The sequence below is a fragment of the Centroberyx affinis genome, unplaced genomic scaffold, assembly GCF_046629955.1.
Source record: "Centroberyx affinis isolate AG114_WGS23_722 - 3 ecotype Tasmania unplaced genomic scaffold, CSIRO-AGI_Caff_v1 ptg002405l_1, whole genome shotgun sequence".
NCBI lineage: Eukaryota > Metazoa > Chordata > Actinopteri > Beryciformes > Berycidae > Centroberyx > Centroberyx affinis.
The window spans coordinates 40,001-62,038 of NW_027280655.1; the positions used below are offsets into that span (position 1 = coordinate 40,001).

Here is a 22,038-nt window from a genome sequence, read left to right on the forward strand (position 1 = left end):
TGTATGTTTCTATGCTTATATATATATGGTGAGTATGTATATTATATTATATGTATGTATGTAAGCACAGGGCAAATCAGTTAAAATTGACTTGTTCGTAATAATTTTTTGTATAGTGTTTTTTTAAAACAGAATTTACTGAGTGCTTTAACAAGCAAATAAAAACACAAACATCAAATTTATTATTATACTAATATTTTTTTTCAAAACAATATAATTGTATAAATCTCAGGCTAACAGACATCACATGAAAGTAAGTCCATAAAAATAGTAGATGTCCTAAGTTGTCAGTAATAGGCTTTGTGATCTAGACTTTATGTATTTTTGGCAGCCACATTACGTAAGCTATATGTATGGCATCTTGCATAGGCCTGTATGGCTATAAACACACACACAAGGACTCGCTGGAAAAAAAAAAAACAATTGTATTTTAATTTTGTACAGATTCCTGTTTAAATGTGTCTGTATTTTAATTCTAGTACCTTTTACTACTAAAAAACAAAACAAAAACAAACACTCAAAAACAAAAAAAAAAGTCTGTCAGTGATGCTTTTACTTTGAAATGAGTGACCGGAAGCTGTGCTGTGAATTGTTGCTGTCTTGACAGCGCTGTGGTGTTTCCGCTGTGGGCGAGGCGGAGAGTCAGCTGGCCAGGCAGAGAGGACGGGCAGCGCGAGGCTCGCTTTGATCTGTGGTTTTATCAATTTGAATAAATATTTCAGAATAAAAAAAAAAAGTCTAAAGAAGTAAGAAGAGGACAGAGGGGGAGAAGCTGAGAGGAGTTTTGTCTTCCTGAAGAGAGACCAGCAGCGGAAGCAGCCTGTAAGTCTCCAAACTGTTTCATGTTTCTGTTTCTTTGTCTCTCAGTAGACTCAACAAACATGAACTTGAAAATATGAAGTCGTAAAAAAAAAACAAATCACGTTAAAGCTGATGGAAAGTGCGAATTGAATGAATTAGTTTTGAACGCAATATCGTTTTATGTAATAAAATAGTTTATTCTGTAGTAATAACGCTAATTAAGTCGCTGTTGTTCCACTTGACAGCAGCTTTTAGTGCTTCTCTTATCCGGTTTAATCTGCTTTATTCATTATTCAGTCTAGATTATGCACTATTACTGTAAATGCAAGTTTAATTAATCTCTTTAGATGCAAAACATTATTGTATATAATGATTTATGCCTTGCAGTAATGTAATACATTTTAGAGGGATACAATACAAATATCCCAGACACGTTTCAAGTCCCTGTAGGAATATTATAGGAATAATATAGAGGATAAAAATTGTGTAAAGTACGACGAATTCACCATAAACGTACGATTTAATACCGTAGACACATTATAAGACGCTATAGGAATATTATAGTGATACCAAAGGAGATAAACAATACATAAACGCACTATAGAGAGAATATCATAGGAATACCATAGGAATATTATAGTGATACCACAGAAAACAAAAATATAAAGTGCAGTAAAGCCATTATAGATCATTTTAAACTCACTGTGAGCCCCTACAGGAATAACATAATATAATATAATATAATATAATATAATATAATATAATATAATATAATATAATATCAGGTTATTATTGTAACACTGCAGCGGTTTCTCCTGCTGCTTTATGTTAATGAGGCTGAAGCTGATTGGCTCGGTCGGTCTGTCTGTTTCCTGCTACGCGTTTTCCTCCAGCATCAGCAGCTCCAGCACAGGCTGCAAGGCATGCTGGGAAGCAGCGGGCAGCATCACTCCAGTACCAGTCCAGTCCAGGATGGAGAGAAAGAAAAAAGAAATAGAGAGAGAGAGAGAGAGAGAGAGAGTGATCTTATAATAAATCTGAAAGGATACTGTTGAGGAAGGAATATTATAGTCATACCACAGAAAATAAAAAATATCAATTCAGAGACACTTTAACAGGAATATTATAGGAATATTATAATGATCTTATAGGAATATTATAGTAATTTTATAGTGATACCATATGAGATAAAAAAAAATACCATTAAGTACAATACAGTCACTATAGATTCACTATTGAGCACCATAGATAATAATAATAATAATAAAAAATAATAATAACTTTTATTTTATTTTCATATATTTTGTATATATTTTTGGAATCTATCATAGGAATATTATAGGGATACCACAGAAAATAAAAACATTGTAAAGTACAATAAAGTCACTTTAAACTCACTACTGAGTATCACAGACACTTTAACTCCATATTGGAATATTCTAATGATGTTATTGGAATATTAAAGTATTTTATATTGACACCATAGGAGATAAAAATACCATAAAGTACCATAAAGTCACTATAAACTCACTATACTTTAATATTATAGAAATACAAGAGTGATTTTTCATCAGCGTCGGTTTTCTCTTATCTGATTATTGTTCATAATCTTTATTTATTTCTTTGTATTTTTAGATATGTAAGTGTTTACAATTTATAGTTTTTAATTTCCCCCTGTGTTTTTATGTGTGAAGATAAACTTTTCAGTCAAATATTACATGAAAAGGAAAAATACATTTCACTATGCATAATTTAACATACATGACGGCAGAAACCAAATGAAATCCAACAAGCATAATTATCCAGAAAATAAGAAAAATAATAATAAGAAAAGTTGTTGAAAGTTGTTCAATAACCGTCCAATGAAAAGTCAAACAGACACCAAACTGCAGATATTCTGTTGTTGTTGTTGTTGTTGTTGTTGTTGTTGTTGTTGTTGTTGTTTTATCGGTGGACAGCAGCCTGCCTTCTGCATAAAAACAGTTTAGTCAGAAGTGAGCGGAGGAAGAGATCGAGTTTCTGTCACTTCCTCAGGAAACCTGCTGTGGACTCTGAAGTCTGAAGTCTGGTTTCAGGCTGCAGCTTCAGACTGAAGGAAACTAATCCTTTTAACAGCAAAATGGAGGAGAAAAATGCAAGAGAGCTGAAGAGTTGAAGGCTTCGTGAGAATAAACCTTCTTGTCTTTTGTTCTTGGAAAAAAAAAAGACTTTAACAGATGTGTGGTTTTGCTCTGATGATATTCTGTTCACTGAAAACAGAAAGAGCGGCAATTTGAGCTGAAATATTCTTATATTTCAGAATCGGAATCAGTTTTATCGGCCAAGTAAGTTTACATATGGAAGAAGTTGACTTGGTGAGCAGCTGACAGGAAACATGAAGATACAGACATGTAAAAAAAAAACTAACAGTAGGAATGAAGGGAATATGGTTTATAATTTATAATTGAAAATATAATTTATATATTTAGAATATCCTAAGTCAGTCTCAAGTCAAGTCTCAAGTCTAAATGTAAATTACCAAGTCAAGTCAGAACAAATCAAGAGTCCAGTATCAATTTAATATCCTAAAGAAAACTAAATATCTAGGACTTTTCAATGCAATATGGTTTTAATAGGATAAAAACTTGGTAAGAGCATCATGAGTTTGATTTCTATAATCAGTTTCAACTTCAATAAATTCAATCATTCCATACAAATTCAGAAAACAGAATTTAAATTCAGTCGTCCGCTGGAACAAATCTCATCACTTTCAATCTGAGTCATTTACACAAACACAAGATCTCAAGTCAAGACTTTAGAAACCTTTTCAAGTCATCAGAGTACAAGTCAGAGTCAAGTCCCAAGTCACCAGAACCCAAGTCAAGTCAAGTCCAGTCTCAAGTCTTCTCTTCATGCAGCAAGTCAAGTCTCAAGCGATTAAAACTGTGACTCGAGTCCAAGTCATGTGACTCGAGTCCCCAGCTCTGAGTGGAGGGATCAGATCAGATCAGATCAGATCAGATCAGTTCAGTTAGAGAGCCTCAGTCTGGCTTCCATCCAGACCAGCAGCTCTCAAAACATATTTCTGCTTTACAAAATCTATTATCAAGTCTATTTTTTCTGTCCTGTCTCTCATTTTTTTTTTTTTTTTTTTCTTGTGAAACACTGGAGCGTTTGCAGCCTCCGGCTCTGAAACAAGCTGAACAGGGAAAATCCTTCAGTTGAATTGTTCACTGTGTTTTTTTTTTTTTTCCGCTTTTATGAGCAACAATATTTACAGAAGATTGAATGCAAATAGTTTGTACTTCCTGCACCAGGCGAGGAGAGGAGAGGAGGATCGTTCTGTATTTCTGCTGCTTCCAACAAAGCAGCCGGTCCAAACAAAACACACAGAGAGCTGCCAGGCCTCACAGTGTTTAACCCTTTAGCTCCCTCACACAGCAACACACACACACACACACACATGAACCACGATGGACCCAAACACACCATGAGGCTGAGCAGGGGCGGTCAGGCAGGCAACCTTAGGCCCCCCGGCAGCCAGAGGGCCCCACAAAAGACAAGAATATCAAGTAATATCAGCTTATTTCTCATCAATTTAAAAGAAATTCACAAGTCAAACCCCAACTTGAAGGCAGAAAAAAGATGGATTGAAAAGGGTGAAGGTTGGGATTCAGGGGGGGCCCCATGCTTGCCTTTGCCTAGGGCCCCCAAATCACTAAGTCCGCCCCTGAGGTTCAGGCCGGTGATCGGACAGAAAGCATCAAAACATCGGTGCTTTTCTGTGAAATACAAATGTACATAATTCAACAATAGAAATAGGTTAGAGGTGTGTGTGTGTGTGTGTGTGTGTGTGTGTGTGTGTTTTTGGTAACACTTTCTATGAAGCCTGTGTCTATAATACATTATAATCATACTTATAACACATTATAATGGCATCATAATGCATTACAATATAGTTATAATCATGCATAGACAGTTATAATGTTTTATAACATTACTCATAATCTGTTATAAAGCTTTTTCATTTAAGTGGTAATGAAAAAGCTTTATAACAGATTATAAGTAATGTGTTTATAATGTTATAAAACATTATAACTGTCTATTCATGATTATAACTATACTTATAATGCATTATGATGGGATTATAATGTGTTATAAGTATGATTATAATGTATTATAGACACTGGCTTCATAGAAAGTGTTACCGTGTTTTTTTTTAATGAGCAGGGTCTTTACACAGGAGGTAAAAACAGAAACAAGAGAGAAACAAACAACATCACAGAATTTAAACCAGGAGGCCTGCAGCAACGGATACTGTATTAACTGACAAATCACACACACACACACACACACACACACACTCACACACACACACACACACACACACACACACACACACACACTCCGCCCCCCTCTGTCTCTGGAACACAGAGCGTCTCTGTTTGAAGCCCAGTTCAGTTTCAGTCTGTCTGACCCACTTCATCTCTTTTCTCTCCGTTCATCCCTCACTTAACAAAATAAAAGCGTCAGCTGCCGGCGGCTTGTGGAGTTTAGAACCAAAACATCTCGGCTTTCAGACTGAAAAAAATCCCCCTGAACTCAACGGTGCAAAATTTTTTAGATTTTTGAAATGAAAGTTGTAATAATCAGCTGGCGGCTCGTCGGTCTTCAGACTCTGACGTTGCTCTTCTGATGGTAGAAAGTTCTGGAAGTCTGACTGAGACCGCTGTGTCTCATTTTAAATGTAGCCTGTTTTTATTCTCTTTATTTCTTATATATACAGTAAATATCATATTGATATTACTTTTTTAAGTAGTTTAGATAACTCTTTTCTTTTTTTTTTGCCACTGTGAAGCACTTTGTAACTTTGTTTTGAAAAGTACTATATAAATAAAGTTCATTATTATTATTATTATTATTTTTATTAGTAGTAGTAGTAGTATAATTAGTATTATTAGTAGTATAATTATTATTATTGTTAACACACTTTAGAACAAAAAAAACAAACAGTGCAGATTTCCATGTTGGAGGCAGAGAAGAAGAGTCACTTCCTCCAAGGACTTCAGTCTGTTTTAGATATCTTCTTTCTTTCTTTCTTTCTTTCTTTCCTTGTCTCTCTCTCTTTCTTTCTTTCCTTTCTTTCTTTCCTTCTCTCTTTCTTTCTTTCCTTCTCTCTTTCTTTCATTCTTTTTCTTTCTCTTTCCTTTCCTTATTTTTTTCTTTCCTTCTCTCTCTTTCTTTCATTCTTTCTTTCTTTCAGTCATTTTATTTATATTCTACAGACATAATACTAAAGTCATACAGACACAATCAACAAAGCAGACAGTTACCAAAACAGATGGAACAAACCACGACAACAACAAAAAGAAAGAAAGGTTCTTTCTGAAGTCAGCTGGGTCTGCTGGAGCCAAAATGGCGTCAACATGGATCAGTTAGAGGAGCTTGAGACTGGAAGGTTGCTGGTTTGAATCCCCAGGTGTGATGAAACAGATGAAACCCGCTCCACACACACACACACACACACACACACACACACACACACACACAGTCTGAATGAAGCTGCAGGATGATCCGGAGGCTGAAATTCCTGCTGGGGAAGACGGGGTTAACAGGAAGTGTGACCTCACTGTCACGCTCTGTTTTCCTTCTCTTTCCTCGGCAGTTTTCTCAGGCTTCAGACGGTTTTTTTTTGTTTTGTTTTTTTTTTCCTCCAGTTGCAGAAAATGTCGGACAGAAAGCAGCAGAAAACTGTTCAGGGCCGTTTGGTTTGAAACTTCAGTCTGAACAGAGAGGATTTTGTCAGAAGGGAATTTGAGAGGAACGAGTTTGGGGTAAGATGTGAAAAGAGTTAGCTGTGTGTGTGTGTGTGTGTGTGTGTGTGTGTGTGTGTGTGTGTGTGTGTGTTTTGAGATATCTTGCACTTCTGAACCGTGATGTTAGAAACGTTCATGTTAGAAAACCAGTCCGCATGGTTTGGATTAGATTCAGACTCCTAATTCAGAAAATCCTCGACTGCTCAGACTGAGACTGATCAACCTGCTGGATTATCCTGACGCTTAATCCATAATCCATAATCCATAATCCAGAGAATAACCTTATTGAGGAGGAGGAGGAGGAGGAGGAGGGGGCGTTCTGAGGATCTGAAATTAGGGAAAAAACATTTTGTTTGCATTTGGAAGTGGTGTTGATTTTTAAGTTATGAAAAATGCAGAAGTGGAGACTCGAGTCACATGACTTGGACTTGAGTCACAGTTTTAATCTCTTGAGTCTTGACTTGATGCATGAAGAGAAGACTTGAGACTGGACTTGACTTGGGTTCTGGTGACTTGGGACTTGACTCTGACTTGTACTCTGATGACTTGAAAAGGTTTCTAAAGTCTTGACTTGAGATCTTGTGTTTGTGTAAATGACTTAGATTGAAAGTGATGAGATTTGTTCCAGCAGACGACTGAATTTAAATTCTGTTTTCTGAATTTGTATGGAATGATTGAATTTATTGAAGTTGAAACTGATTCTAGAAATCAAACTCATGATGCTCTTACCAAGTTTTTATCCTATTAAAACCATATTGCATTGAAAAGTCCTAGATATTTAGTTTTCTTTAAGATATTAAATTGATACTGGACTCTTGATTTGTTCTGACTTGACTTGCTGTTCTACATTTAGACTTGAGACTTGACATTAATGACATGGACTTGACTTGGTAATCTACATTTAGACTTGAGACTGGATTTAGGACTCGAGCAAAGTTGACTTGGTTACTCCTCTGGAGAAATGAACTTCCACTCTGTTTCTCCCCTTTTTCTCTCTTTCGTTCTCGGTCTCTTTATCTTTCTTTCTCTCTCTGGATGTTTCAGTTTCTATTTCCTCTTCTTTACACGACAAACAATTTCGTTATGTGTTTAAATTTAGGTGCAAACAGTTCCTGAAGTTAAACTGTGTAACTGGTTTGGTTGTAAGCAGTGGTGGAAGAAGTACTCTGATCCTTTACTTAAGTAAAAGTACCAATACAGCAATGTAAAAATACTCCATTACAAGTAAAAGTCCTGCATGAAAAAATCCTACTTAAGTAAAAGTACATAAGTATTAGCAGCAAAATGTAGTTAAAGTATTAAAGTAAAAGTAGTGGTTTGGTCCCTCTGACTGATATTTTATTATATATGACATCATTAGATTATTAATACTGAAGCATCAGTGTGTAAGCAGCATGTTACTGTTGTAGCTGCTGGAGGCGGAGCTAGTTTGAACTACTTTATATACAGTTAGCTAGTTTAGTCCAGTGGTTCCCAACCTAGGGGTCGGGCCCCTCCAAAGGGTCACCGGATAAATCTGAGGGGTCGTGAGATGATTAATGGGAGAGGAAAGAAGAAAAAACAAAGTTCTGATACACAAATCTGTTTTCAGTTTTTGGACTTTTTCTCTAATCTTTGATTTTTGCTGAAATATTGGATCATTTGAACATTTATTGAAATGAAACCATGTGAGGTTTAGAGGGAAAAATCACTATTTGGTGGAGCTGTTAACAACTCATAGACATCTGAAATGTGACCCGACTACACACTGCTTTTTGTAAGACGTCAAAAGACAAAAAGGTTGGAAACCACTGGTTTCATCTTTAACAATGTGTTGTATTTTAAAAGCTTGTTATATTATCCATTGTGTCAAATCTCCATCTGAAAAGTAACTAAAGCTGTCAAATAAATGTAGTGGAGTAGAAAGTATAATATTTCCCTCTGAAATGTAGTGGAGTGGAAGTATAAAGTAGCATCAAATGGAAATACTCAAGTAAAGTACAAGTACCTCAAAATTGTACTTAAGTACAGTACGTGAGTAAATGTACTTAGTTACTTTCCACCACAGGTTGTAAGTCTGTCACTTTTTTCTCTTGGGGGATTTTACTTGAGTGTTTCCTGTAGAGAAAAAGTAGAAAACAGGCTGAACACTGACAGCAGAAGGTGTGAGAACTGTTGATATCTTCTCAAACAGTTAACGGCTGTTTTCCTGTCAGCTGTGTGTTGTTCAGCGTGGGAGCCTGATGTCTGTCTGCTGCCTCTGTGTGTTCCAGGTCCACAGAAGAGACTCGGCTGCAGACCAACATGTCTCTGTTCTTCTCCGGAGCCGTTACAAGTACGTCAGCAAGTACATCAAATACAACAAAACAGCTTTTTACAATCCCTCCCTCCCTCCCTCCCTCCCTCCCTCCCTCCCACACAGCTCTTTCTGTGCCGCTCCTCTAACCGTGGACAGAGCTTCTCACCAACATGGCCGACGAACTTCTGCAGGTTATATAGTCCAGGTCCATGGGCCAGACCAGATTTCGGTACCACTCAAGGTGGCAAAATCTAGTTAAAAATTTTGAAAAGGTATATGTCCGTAGATGATATTTTGGTGTGATAACCATTGCTGAATGGCAGCTTTGTCACAGTAATCAGCTCATGAAGTTAACCACCCCCTACATTAAATTGGATTGTAGGTGCTGATGCATATCCTAATTCAGGCTCATCTTCAGGACATTTAGTCATGTTTTATGAGAATGTGTTTGATATCATTTTTTAAAGGGCAGCTTCTTAGCTTTCATTCAAGCCCAGTTGTGAGTCAGTCTGACAAATAAAGAGGTCACATGGGCTCTTCAAAATGTCAGTGACATACATTTTTCCACATGTTTCACCTAAACTATAGTCTTTATTTGAGCACTGTGACATCTAGGAACATCACAGACACAAACATGAAAAACTGGAATACTCACAGGACTGTAAGGATTCAGAAAAGGTATAATCTACCCATACTATCCCATCGTGAGGGGTGATTTTGGGCCCTAAAGTAGAAGAATGACTTCTCGAGGGAAATCTCTCACTTATGTTCTTGATTGTGAGTAATATGGTGAGTTGTCATTGTATTGTGAACTGGCCATAGCACATAGGCCTTCTACTTAATGACACACATACTCTTCAGACAATTCCCCAAAGAATTTCACGATTCAATAATTTACTGCCATTTCCCCCAGAGGTTGCTAGGAATTTTATATCAAGGACCCTAATCTAGTCCACATTAGAGCCACGGACCCCCATTTGATGAAATTTGTCTCTCGGACCCAAAGCTGAGAATATTTTAATTGCTAGATATGATTTTTTTGTCCAGAATTCCATAACTATCTGTAATGCAGGTAGAGAGATAACAGTGAAACTATGATAAAAACAATCAATCAAACAAAATCACTTAAACAATTTTTACAATTTAAACTATTTTAAAGTTCTAAAAAATGTATTACAAGAAAAACTTGTGATGATATGAGTCGCAGTTTAAATCGCAATTGCAATATTCTATCAAATAATCGCGATTTGATTTTTTGTCAGTATCTTTTAGCCCTGTAGTGTGAACACATGCTAACACCCAAAACACTTTTTTAAAAAATGTGTCACTTGATGTTTGGAGCGTTACCGGCTCTTCCATGACACACAGCACTGTGTCGGTCCAGTGACAACAAACAAAGACTGTAATGTGATCCGCTCTTTGTCTCTGAGAAGACAATCAACCAAACTTTGACTTTGAAGTTCCTCACAGTATCTTGGAAACAGAGCCGGTCTGTCTCAGCGTCACCAGCTCACTGCTCTGAGGTTTTATTAGCCGACCGGCCGCCGTGTCTGAGCTGTTCAGTAGATTTACTCAAGTGGTTTCCCAGCCTGGACTCAGGAATGTTCGACTGATAAAGTCAAGTCAGCTTTATTTAGGAAGCACTTACAAAACCAGAAGAGTTTTACAGAGAAATATGGATCAAAAGAAGACAGGACAAACATGTTTTACCTGTGTTTCTGGACCACAACATACAGTAATAAAGCGTTGTTAGTTTAATATACATGAACTTTTCTACTCTACTTTTCTATTATCTGTCATTCAGGTTCACCGATAAAAAGGAGAGAGCCGCTGGCAGACGAGTCGTGTCAGAGGTGAGGACCTGCTTCTGTTTCTTCACATCAACACAATTACAGTATATAACAGCAAAACGTCTATAATGGCTCCTCTTATAACAGTTCTCTGATATTAAAGATGTAACACAGAATATATTTGATCATCTAAATGTTAGGTATGCTCTTGAAGAGATTGACTTGTAGATGGAAATAAAGGGTTTTGGAAATTTCAAAGCCCATCGTAACTCAAAATACATCTGTTTAAATCCTGTGTTAACAGACAGTGTATACAGTATATATACTGTCCTATATATGGAAAGCTCATGTTTTGTCGTCATATGCGGTCAGCCCACATATCAAAAGCTCAGACAAATTTCAAAGTGAAAGAATATATTCGCTCCAATAAATCACAATGTAAACAAAGCCGGCAGTGGATTGGGCCTGGGGCAATGAGAAGACTGAGGTTCAAAGCGGTTCGTTTAAACAGCTCAGTCTGATTATGTTACTTTGATGAAGTTTAATTGGTGTATTTATGCTGTGATTAAAACCAGTGGACTGCTGTGTTTCCTAATCACACTGTGAGGTTAATTGGACGTGTTTAACATTAGTTTGACATTAGTTGTAATGAGCCGGTCCACTGGAGAGTTTTCATGAGTTGAAGGACTTGAAATGATTGATTGATGTTTTCAATCCATCACAGTGTGCAAGAGTTCACAGAAACAGCAATGATGATGCGTCTCCTTTTTCTGATAACCATATAAACAGCTTAATGTCAGAGAAATATCAGAGAAAAGATTCAGATTATGAAACTAATATTGTTCAGCTTGGCTTATTGAATTTAATTTATTATTGTTTAATCAATTGTAAACACTTTGTAACACAATTTTGAAAAGTGTTTCATAACAAAACAAACAAAAATTATTGGGTGTGAACAGTCAGTACTTCCTGTTTTGCAAAGCATTAAACGCAAGGTAAGGCAAGTTTATTAATATAACACATTTCAGCAACAAGGCAACGCAAAGTGCTTTACATAAAACATTAAAAGCATCGAGACAAAGTGAAAAAGTTCAAATTCATATAAAAGAACAAGCAAAATGCATTGCATTAAAAACCAAATCAAGTAAAATAGAAAGATATTTTTACCCCCTGAAGGAAACACAGAATCAAGCGGTGTTACTTCTTGGTGTTGAGTATTCACTCTCACACTGTGACACTGTCAGCCAGAATACGATGAAGTGTGCCTTACCTCTCCAAAGATAATCACAACTTAAAAGACCTTTTGTCGGCCTCACCGGACAAAAATATGTATAGCGCTATAACTTTTCGGAGAGTGAACTCCCTCAGCTCTTCCTTTCAAAAGGAAATCAATTTAGATGAGATCATGAAGGATTCTTAGAAGGAGCACAGATTCTTTCCGGTGGTCTTACCCCGCCTCATAGGCCGGCCCCACAGCCCCTATAGGACTTGTCAAATGTTCCTTTAGAACAGTACACAGATCAGCTAAGCAATTACAATTATAAACTTCAAGCAATCCTTCAATTCTAAAGGAGAGTTTTTGTGTTGATAAAGAAAAGCAGCTGCAGCTTTCTCCACGTTCACTCTGCTTGCTGTTGTTGAGCCAAACCCCGCCTCCTCTCTGTCGTGATTGGTTGCTGGCCTGCTCTCCTCTGTGATTGGTCAGTGTACCGTCAGACCGGCTCAGTGTGTTTGACGCAGTGTGGTTGTGCCTCCTCAGCCTCGGCCTGTCCCTCCTCTCTCCTGACTCGTCCTATGTGTGTTACTCGTCGGCCTCGGAGGGCGGCGCCCCCTGCTGCTGCCGCCGCTCGCCGCGCCTCCTCACCAACGGGTATTACATCATGACGGAGGACAGCTTCTCCTGGGACGACGACGGCAACGTGTCCCTCACCCCGTCCAAGACCAACGTGTCCTACAAGGAGAACCTGGTCAGGTGAGACCGCGAAGAGTTCTGTCGTCGTATTCTTCAAATATATTTAGAATAATTAGAATAACGATCGCTCACAATCTCAGAAATAAGACAACTGACCTTAGCTGAAGTTGACGTGATTTCTGTATGTTGTAGGAAGCATCAACACATCTTGTTTGGCTTAATTTAACAAAAATCCATTCAGTATTATTTACATGAACGACAAAATGAGTTACCGAACTACTAGACAACTGGACAACTGGTTTTACCATTTGGACGATACAACGAGCGCCAAAATGTTTCAGTAACCGCAGGAAAGTATTTGAAAGTCAGTTTAGTTTCTGTGATTGACAGCTGCAAATAGTACTCACGGTATTTGCATATACTCAATACTAACAATAATACCAAACAGTCAATCCATTATTCAGTATGAAGCATCAAGATTCTCACTATTGTTAGTGTTGCTGTTGTTTCTGCTTTGTTTTTTATGATTTTGGTGAATGAATACTTCATACTTTGATATACAGTGCTGTGCAAAAGTCTTAGGCACCCTAGTTTTTTGTATATAAAATTTGTCTTTGATGTTTATTTGTTTTCTGCATTTGCGTGTCCGTAGAATTCTCTTTATAGTACATTTCTTTGATATTTAGAAACTTACTTTATTACTAACGTAATTTCATCATTTTTGAAAGCATCTTTGCTTTATGGATTTTGTTTTAAGTGTGCCTAAGACTTTTGTGTATGACTTTATATTTAGTTATTAAATTAGGAGTGATGACAAAAAACAAACAAAACAAACAAAACAAAAACAAAGCCTAAAGACACCAAGTCTCCTCCATTTCTCAGCAGTGAACCCAAATGTTGCCGTTGTTGTTATGCAAGAGGGTTTTAAGCGAGATGCCAGACTGCTGACAGGTGTTACATACCCCCCCCCCCCCCCCCCCACACACACACACACACACACACCGTTTATAGAGATGAGGTCATTCCCTGCAGCCTATCAGAGCGATCCACTCGGTCATGAGACGCAGGGTTATGAGCCGTGTAAATTCCTCGCGTCTGACATCTGCTGGGTTCGGTCGCCAGCGTGTGATGTCATGTGTTCGGGTTGCTAGGAGACCCTCGTGTTGTTGACAAGTTCCTCATCAACATCAGAAGAGTTTCTTTGTGCTCTTTAATAACTGACAGACATTCTCCTGCTCCTAGTCACTCTCAAAGTGTTTAAAGGTTCCATTTGATTCAGTTTCTTAATTCAGTTTATAAATCCCCTCTGTCTCAGGATCAGAATAATGTTCTTCATGATGTTCTGCAGATTAATCTAGTTTAATTCAAAGTTGAATTGAAGAGTTAAACTGAACGAATGGAAGACTCTGATTGGCCGACAGCAGCGGCTCCTCTAATTCAAATGAGGTCAACCTGCTGAGTGGAGGCTTTCAGTTCAAATGCTGCAAATGCTGGACCCTGATTGGGCGGATTTCAGTCATTCTTTAGTGAGGGAGCCAATCAGGAGCGAGTCCAGCTGCGATGCGTTTCCTGGAGTTAGACTGAAACGGACTGGAAAAAAGGATGGAGGTTTGAAAATGCAATAAATTTAAATTTGACCTCTCAAACAAAATGAAATTTTAGCAATGTCTTCATTAAACCTTTTTGTATAGAAATAGAGGAAAATTTTAATTCCTATAATAGCGGTCCTTTAATCTCCATCTTCTCCTGTCAGTCACTGTGCAGCTCCACTGGGGATTCAGTACTTCAGCTGTTCCTTACACTCTGTGCTAAAGTCACTGGCTATTGGCAGTTTTAAACACTGAATTGTTCCACTCTTAGTTTAGATAGAACTATTCATCCCACATGCATCGATTATGCAGAAAAACAACTTGTTGCATTTTACGTACATGAGCCAGAACCGAACATCAAACAGACGGCGCCTTCTCTTTTTGCGTTCTCTCTATGGAATGGAAATATAATGACGTTGGTTCAGTACGTCTATTAAAAGTCTGTAGGCGTGAAGCAGGAAGCCTGCATGATAAGGATGAGAGTCTCCGGGTCAGACTCTCAAGGGTTTTATCAGACTTCACTGGGTTCACACATCCTTCTTATCATGGTATCTCAAACTGAGGTTTTGGTGTTTTACGTTGTGTCGCTTCAATTAAAGGTTTTCATGGCCCTTCATGCTTTGGGTGAGTGTCACGACATAGAGCCTTCAAACCTGTTAAAACCCTGTTCACTGAGTTTCTGTGCTTCAACAAAACACTTTATTTAACCAGTCAAGTCAATTAAGAACAAATTCTTCTTTACATTGACAGCTTGGAAAGAGGCAGAAGGTCTCTTGATGGGGAACTGGGGAAAGGGGGAGGGAATAAAATAAAGCCATAATCATAATAACACTAAGGGAATTAGAGGGAAAAAATAATAACAATTGCAGTAATAATAACAGGGAGGCAAGATAAGAAGGCTAGTAGTTTGCAGAAGGAAACAGAAAACCAGAACGCCACTAAAACCACTTCAGACACCGACAGCCGTTCAGCAGAGTGTTTGAGTCGTGTTTGAATAACGTTTGAGTCGTGTTTGAATAATGTTTGAGTCATGTTTGAATAGTGTTTGAATAATGTTTGAGTCGTGTTTGAATAGTGTTTGAGTCGTGTTTGAGTCGTGTTTGAGCCGTGTTTGAGCCGTGTTTGAGCCGTGTTTGAGTCGTGTTTGAGCCGTGTTTGAGCCGTGTTTGAGCCGTGTTTGAGCCGTGTTTGAGCCGTGTTTGAGCCGTGTTTGAGTCGTGTTTGAGTCGTGTTTGAGCCGTGTTTGAGCCGTGTTTGAGCCGTGTTTGAGCCGTGTTTGAGTCGTGTTTGAGTCAAGTCATGTTTGAGTCGTGTTTGAGACGTGTTTGAGCCGTGTTTGAGTCGTGTTTGAGTCGTGTTTGAGCCGTGTTTGAGCCGTGTTTGAGCCGTGTTTGAGCCGTGTTTGAGTCGTGTTTGAGTCGTGTTTGAGTCAAGTCATGTTTGAGTCGTGTTTGAGACGTGTTTGAGTCGTGTTTGAGACGTGTTTGAGACGTGTTTGAGTCGTGTTTGAGACGTGTTTGAGACGTGTTTGAGCCGTGTTTGAGCCGTGTTTGAGTCGTGTTTGAGTCGTGTTTGAGTCGTGTTTGAGTCGTGTTTCAATCGTGTTTGAGTCAAGTCATGTTTGAGTCGTGTTTGAGTCGTGTCTGAATAATGTTTGAATCATGTTTTGAGTCATGTTTGCGTCGTGTTTGAGTCGTGTTTGAATAATGTTTGAGTCGTGTTTGTGTCGTGTTTGAATAATGTTTGAGTCGTGTTTGAGTTGTGTTTCATTAATGTTTGAATCATGTTTTGAGTTGTGTTTGATGTTTGTCCTCAGGATCTTCCGGCGGCGGCGGCGGCCTCGCAGCTCTCTGGTCAGCCTGCTGAGCGACGTGACGGAGAGCTGCCAGTCCTGGCTGGACCGCAGAGTGTTCAGAGGGGTTTTTAACGCTCCGCCTCCGGCTGAGCCCACCTGGACCGAGCCCACCTGGACCGAGCCCACCTGGACCGAGCCCACCTGGACCGAACCCTGCAGCACCGAGCCCTGCAGCACCGAGCTGGACAGCTGCTGCAGCTTCACATACGGTGGGTGAAGAATGAAGGTTGGATCGGGCCGTCTGCTGCCTGTTACTGCTCCACACATCTAATACCTAATCTTTAAACCTCATCTATGGGCGGTTTGTAATGTGATTTAAATTGCATCTCTGTAAATGCAACTTAGTCTGACCTCAGATTGAATAAGTAACACTAAATAACACTGAATATAACAACAAAATATACACAACAAATATACATGAAATTTGTTGTGTTTTTTATTTATTATGTATTTTTCTATTTCCCACATCAAATTGAATCAAATCAGATTCCAAAATAAAAGAGTCGCTGTATGAAAAGAACTGATGTCCACTCTACCAATATAATTGGCAGCATTAAAGTTATGAATAACTATAATATACTAATAATAATATACATATTATGAATCATTTTAAGATCTTTGCAAAGAGAAAACATTTTTTTGAGTCATTTTCATTTTTTAAATATAGTCTGCTGAATTACATGTAGCAAAAATATTTTCAGAAGGGGTAGAGTGTTTCAGAATGAAAGCCTTCAAATATAGAATATATATATTTAGAAGCGTTTCATTTAAAAAAAAAAAAAGAGAAAATATTCTGGTGTTTCTGAATTTTTGTTTGTAAAATATTGTTTCATATTTCATTTCATATTCATATTCTTATTTGAAGGTTTTCATTGTTAAAATAGAGATGTTTTTGGTGAAGTACATGATTTCTGAATGTTTATTTTATTATTTTCATTAGTTTCATCATTTTTATTTTATTCTAAATTTGTGTTCCCACGCTGCTGTTTCAGACCACACTGAGGCTCCGCCCCCTCCTGACAAAAAGACCCCGCCCTCCAAGCTGCTCATCCAGGAGGAGATTTGCTCCGAAATCTGTCAATCACATGAGCAGTTCACCCAATCGCTGGCTGGCCTCTCAGAAGTCCCGCCTCCCTCAGCCTTCTACACCAATAGCTGCTGTCCTCCGATCTCACCTGAGGAAACAGGTGAGCTGCAATATTATTATTAGCATTAGCATTAGCATTAGCATGGGGGAAACACTGTAACACATCAGTACTTTCATATTGTTTTATTTCATGTTCATCCGGGTAGCGCTCTTTAGTTTCTGTCTCTATTGATCATGTGATCATGTCTTGCTGACTGCAGTGTGTTCATGTGTTTCAGCCTTAACCACGATGAAGGCCCTTCTGCTCTTCACCTTCACCATCTTCATCTTCACGGCCATGTACTCAAGGTGAGCGTATATTTAACATTTCTGAAGTTTTTTTTTTGACAGCAGAAAGCAGCAGTGGATTTGGGGATTTTTGAGGAGACCAACAAGTCGTCAGCTGAAGGGATTAAATATAATTATCACTAATATTTCCTTTCCATGCTGACAACAAGGTTATTTTTCTTAGTTCCTGAAAAGACATTTTACAGATACGAGGTTTTACTGGACAGCAACGCTCTTGTAATCAGTGTAAGCTGTGTGATTTGCTTTGTGCCTTTAATTAAAACATTGGAGTTCGGGGTCATGATTTGCCCAAAAAATTATGAAAAGCATCAGAGGGGCAAATTAAATCTGAAGAATATAAACGCTGACAGCTGCTGTCAAAATTCCCTAGGAATTATGTTGAGTTTCTTAAATTTCTATTTCCAGTTTTTATATACTTCCTATACTTATTTCATTTATACTTGTTATTATTTCTTCATATACTACCTCATAAAGAGACCTATTCCCTAATTCCTGCTTTTATTTTTATGATATACTACTTCATTTATAATTGTGTGTTGTTTTATGTTTAATGTGACCTCCAGGAGAAAACCACCAAGCTGAATTCATCATATGTACAAACTTACTTGGCCAATAAAACAGATTTGGGTTCTGAAATGTATCTTTAGTGTCTTAATTAGTTGCAGTTAAGCAGTATTAGTGATTGAACAACACAGTCTCACGGCAGTTTGTGAAATAGTCACGAAAATTTTATCTATTGCTTCGTGTACACTCACATTTTGCCATTTTTTTCGTGAAATGAACACGACCTGAATTACGTTCCTCCACCACGAATTTGAAAACGTAGGTTTTGGCAAATAAAACTACTTGTGTTACGGTTATGGTTAGGCAACTAAAACAACTGGGTTAAGGTTAGAGAAATGGTTTGGTCATGGTTAAATAAGAAAAACGTTTGTTAAAAATTTAAATGTGGCTTACGGTTGAGAACACTCTGGGAATCGAACCCCGGTTGTCGGCATCAAAGGCAAACGTATACGCCCATCCGCCACTGTTTTATTTAAATGTCACACTACTTCCTGAGTCCCAACTGACAGAAATAAAAACATGTTGCAGGCAGGAAAGATACTTCCAACTGAAATACATTAGTTTGAAAGTCGTGCTGAGTGTCACAAAAAAAATGGAAAAATCGTGTCCATGTACACAAATCAATAGATTAAATTTCGTGACTATTTCACAAACTTCCGTGAGACCGGGTTGGATTTAACTAGGCTGAACATCTTGAAAAACTAAGATGTTGTTTTACAGGTTCACCAGTGCTAAAGAGCAGAATATGCTAAATGTTTCTGAAAATATTTTCCATGAATCAGATGTTGACACTGAAGCTTTTCTCCCTGCAGGTGCCTGCTGTGGGGTTTGACTGTGGCATCTACTGCGTTTATAACCATCACAACGTTCATGTGTAAGTATCACATCAGGTTAGACCGATATATGAAGCCGATACTGCCTTTTTATTAAATATCATATATCAGCTCCTCAGTATTGTCCACCTCTGATATTATGAAATGTTAAAAAATTTAACTTTTCCACCCTGACAAGTAGAACATTTCTGGGGGAATGCTTGATTTTTTTTGGTATGAAAATGGTCAAATTTAAAGATTTTGAATAATGACACAAAATATCAGTAATCTGCAGCTTCATTATAAAAACACTGGTATTGACATTGAATACTGATAACAACACTGATGGGTCAGGGAGGGATCCTGAAACAAAAGCATTAAAAAAACCATAAATGTTAAAAGTACAGGTTTAGGATTTACATTTTTAATCACAAATTTATTTTACTTCCATTAAAAATTTTTTTGATTGCAGTGTGGAAAGTTTTACTCTCAAACCTATTCTGTCTGATTGCGTAATAAAGACACAAAAGTAACCCCATACTGTTCATACTGTCAATACGATGCTGTCCAAATACTGTGATGCTAGCAGTCGAACACATTCAGTCGGCCATCTGAATGTTAAATCATTTCCGATGCTCTTCTCTCTCTCTCAGTCGTTACGAAGTCGGGGCCGATGGGCGAGTGGAGGAAGGCGAAGACGGAGGTGAGTCAGCGTCCGACACGTTTCATCTCATTTCACCGACCTGCAGCGAAGAAAACTAAACTAAACTTTATCTCATCTTTTCTTCTCCAGGACATCACATCGAGGAACGAGTAGAGGAGCAACAAGACATTTTCTCAGTCTGTCCTGGATGCACACACACACACACACACACACACACACACACACACACACACACACATACAAACAAACAAAAACACACATTTGCACACATTCAAAAATTTTCCAATGCGCACAGATTTTTTTTAGCCTAGAACTGGAGGAGTGAGAGAAAAAGGACTGATGGGAAGAGAGGTGGGAACCCAGTGGAAATATTTTATATTTCATTAACTATTTGCATGCAGGTTGCACTTAAAGAACCGAGTCACACTGAGCTCCAGACGGATTTGGACACCGACAGCCTGTTGGACTTTTGACTGCAAACTAAGAATATCGTCTTTTTTCAATGTAATCTTAATCTGAATACGTTCTGCGCTGTGAAATGCGTCGACCGTGTAGAGAAGGAGCTGTAGCTGTTAAACTGTTCTGCTGATACGGTTTAAAATCAGCTCAAATTAAATCTGACAGTGATCTTTAACCTTCATGTCCAAAGTAATATGCTGGGAAAGTTAGCATGGCGGTGCGTCCACTTTATAGTCAGGAAGTTGTAGTTCTCCTGCCCAGCCTTGCTTCTGCTTCCTCAAACTTTTCCACTTTGCAATGACACAGCAGCAGTAGCACAGCAACTAGCTAAGTTAGCTAGCTAAAGCTAAACTTAAGCTCATTGCATAAGTTTTGCTGATATATTATTAACTGACCACTGTGTAAACATGGAGTTCTACCTGCACATTCCTGGCATGGCAGTGGGATCGGGCTAACTGTGCCTGTCTCATTAGCTGGATGCTAATTCCTGTTTCCATTGAAAAGCGCTAGCCTCAATGCTAACAAGTAGAACCACAAAGCAACTTTTTGCTAGACTTGACATTTCCACTTTCCCAGTGTATCAGAGCCTGAAGACAAACCTTCAGACAGGCTGCTGTTCAAGTCCTCAGGAGCTCACTGTGCTAAAAGTTAGTAACAAGTTACTGCAGTTAGACAAAAAAAATACATTGATGTAGTATTCATATCATATGTAGCCAGCCTAACACATCAAAATGTATTCAATGTATTTTTGAAATATCTTTATCTTATATTGTTAGTATGCCTTGGCTTTTTTGGGCTGTCCAAAGTGACCAACCTTCAGGCTCTCAGTGTCTTGAGAACAAAGTCAGGTCCAGTTTAAACAGCAGTGAGAGCAGCTACTGCCTCACTTATATTTAAAATAAGAGCTGTGACTTTCTGAACCAAATGTACAACAACATTTGAAGTTCTAGATTATCTACCTGGAATTTGTAACTATAAGAGATAAAAGTGCCATTTTTTTTCCTGAGGAAACTATGAATGAAGAGTTTTGCTCCAAAATTAAATATCCACTGCTATAAAAAAAGAAAAGAGGACACCTACTCTTATAAAATGACGACAAAATAGAACAAATTATGGCAGCAGGAGGCTTAAAGCTGCACTAGGTAAGACTTTAATGTAAAAGTCCAGCCGCCTTATCAATGTAAATCAAAAAGTCGTGCTGCAACAGAGACTTTCTGACATTTTCTGGAATACAGCATTAGAAGAAAACATTTAGTTTACTGACATCACTGTGAGCAGCTGACTGTGGGCGGGGCCAGAGGCTCAGTCTGCAGCTACAACGTTTTGAACAGACAAATCAGGTGTTTTTGCTGCTCTGCTATTGCCTGTCAACGTTTCATCGTTTTAACAAGTGAATATACCGTATTTCCTCTAATATTGGCCTTTATTTACCTCAGCTGCAGAGGGTACCAGGCCTTTATTGGAAGCAGGCTTATATTAGAGACAGGCCTTTGTTTCTAATTCCCTCTGTTTGATAAGTATATTTGCTCATATTTTAGTATGAAGCCTCCTTGTTTTCTGATCTGCTTCTGTTGGGGTTCGTTAGGTATCCGTTTTTTTGTTACTGCGACGCATTACCGATAATTACGGTAATCGACGACGGCACGCTCCAGAGACTTCCGCCGGCCGAGCCGTCTTGTGGCATACCGCCATCTTGTGGCACTTGTACGTTACTACAAACTACAGTTACATTATATAACAGGCACCAGGAGTTTACCGGTATCCACCGTTGTTTTTTCCTTTGTTTTTTCCCCCGGCCTGTATTTGGGGCCGGCCTTTATTTGTTTGTGTCGACCACGGCCCCGGCCATTATCGGAGACCCGGCTTTTAATTGACTACCGGCCACTATTAGAGGAAATACGGTAATCAGAAAAAGAATCACAACGTTCATGTGTAAGTATCACATCAGGTTAGACCGATATATGAAGCCGATACTGCCTTTTTATTAAATATCATATATCAGCTCCTCAGTATCGTCCACATCCGATATTCTGAAATCTTAAAAAATTTTACTTTTCCACCCTGACAAGTAGAAAATTCTGGGA

The 22,038-nt window shown here is 38.3% G+C and overlaps 1 protein-coding gene across 2 annotated transcripts; it reads left to right on the plus strand.

Annotated features, from left to right (window-relative positions):
- The first annotated feature begins 639 nt into the window (after window positions 1-639).
- tmem71 (transmembrane protein 71) lies at window positions 640-20,809 on the plus strand. Of its 2 annotated transcripts, none has more exons than XM_071533685.1 (10): window positions 640-822; window positions 8,849-8,910; window positions 10,679-10,727; window positions 12,424-12,636; window positions 15,982-16,229; window positions 17,013-17,207; window positions 17,386-17,455; window positions 18,832-18,893; window positions 19,485-19,534; window positions 19,625-20,809. In XM_071533685.1, exons 2-10 carry the CDS (start codon window positions 8,880-8,882, stop codon window positions 19,646-19,648), a joined length of 942 nt encoding a protein of 313 aa, XP_071389786.1. In that variant the 5' UTR covers window positions 640-822; window positions 8,849-8,879; the 3' UTR covers window positions 19,649-20,809. The 2 variants fall into 2 exon arrangements, with proteins under 2 accessions (XP_071389786.1, XP_071389787.1); XM_071533686.1 differs by lacking the exon at window positions 640-822 and adding an exon at window positions 6,549-6,614.
- The last annotated feature ends 1,229 nt before the right edge of the window (window positions 20,810-22,038 follow it).

Coding starts and splice junctions, on each gene's coding strand:
- tmem71 (XM_071533685.1), top strand. CDS start 8,880: ATGTCTCTGTTCTTCTCCGGAGCCGTTACAA. Junction 16,230..17,012: donor CTGCTGCAGCTTCACATACG/GTGGGTGAAGAA, acceptor CTGCTGTTTCAG/ACCACACTGAGGCTCCGCCC. Junction 19,535..19,624: donor GGAGGAAGGCGAAGACGGAG/GTGAGTCAGCGT, acceptor TTTCTTCTCCAG/GACATCACATCGAGGAACGA.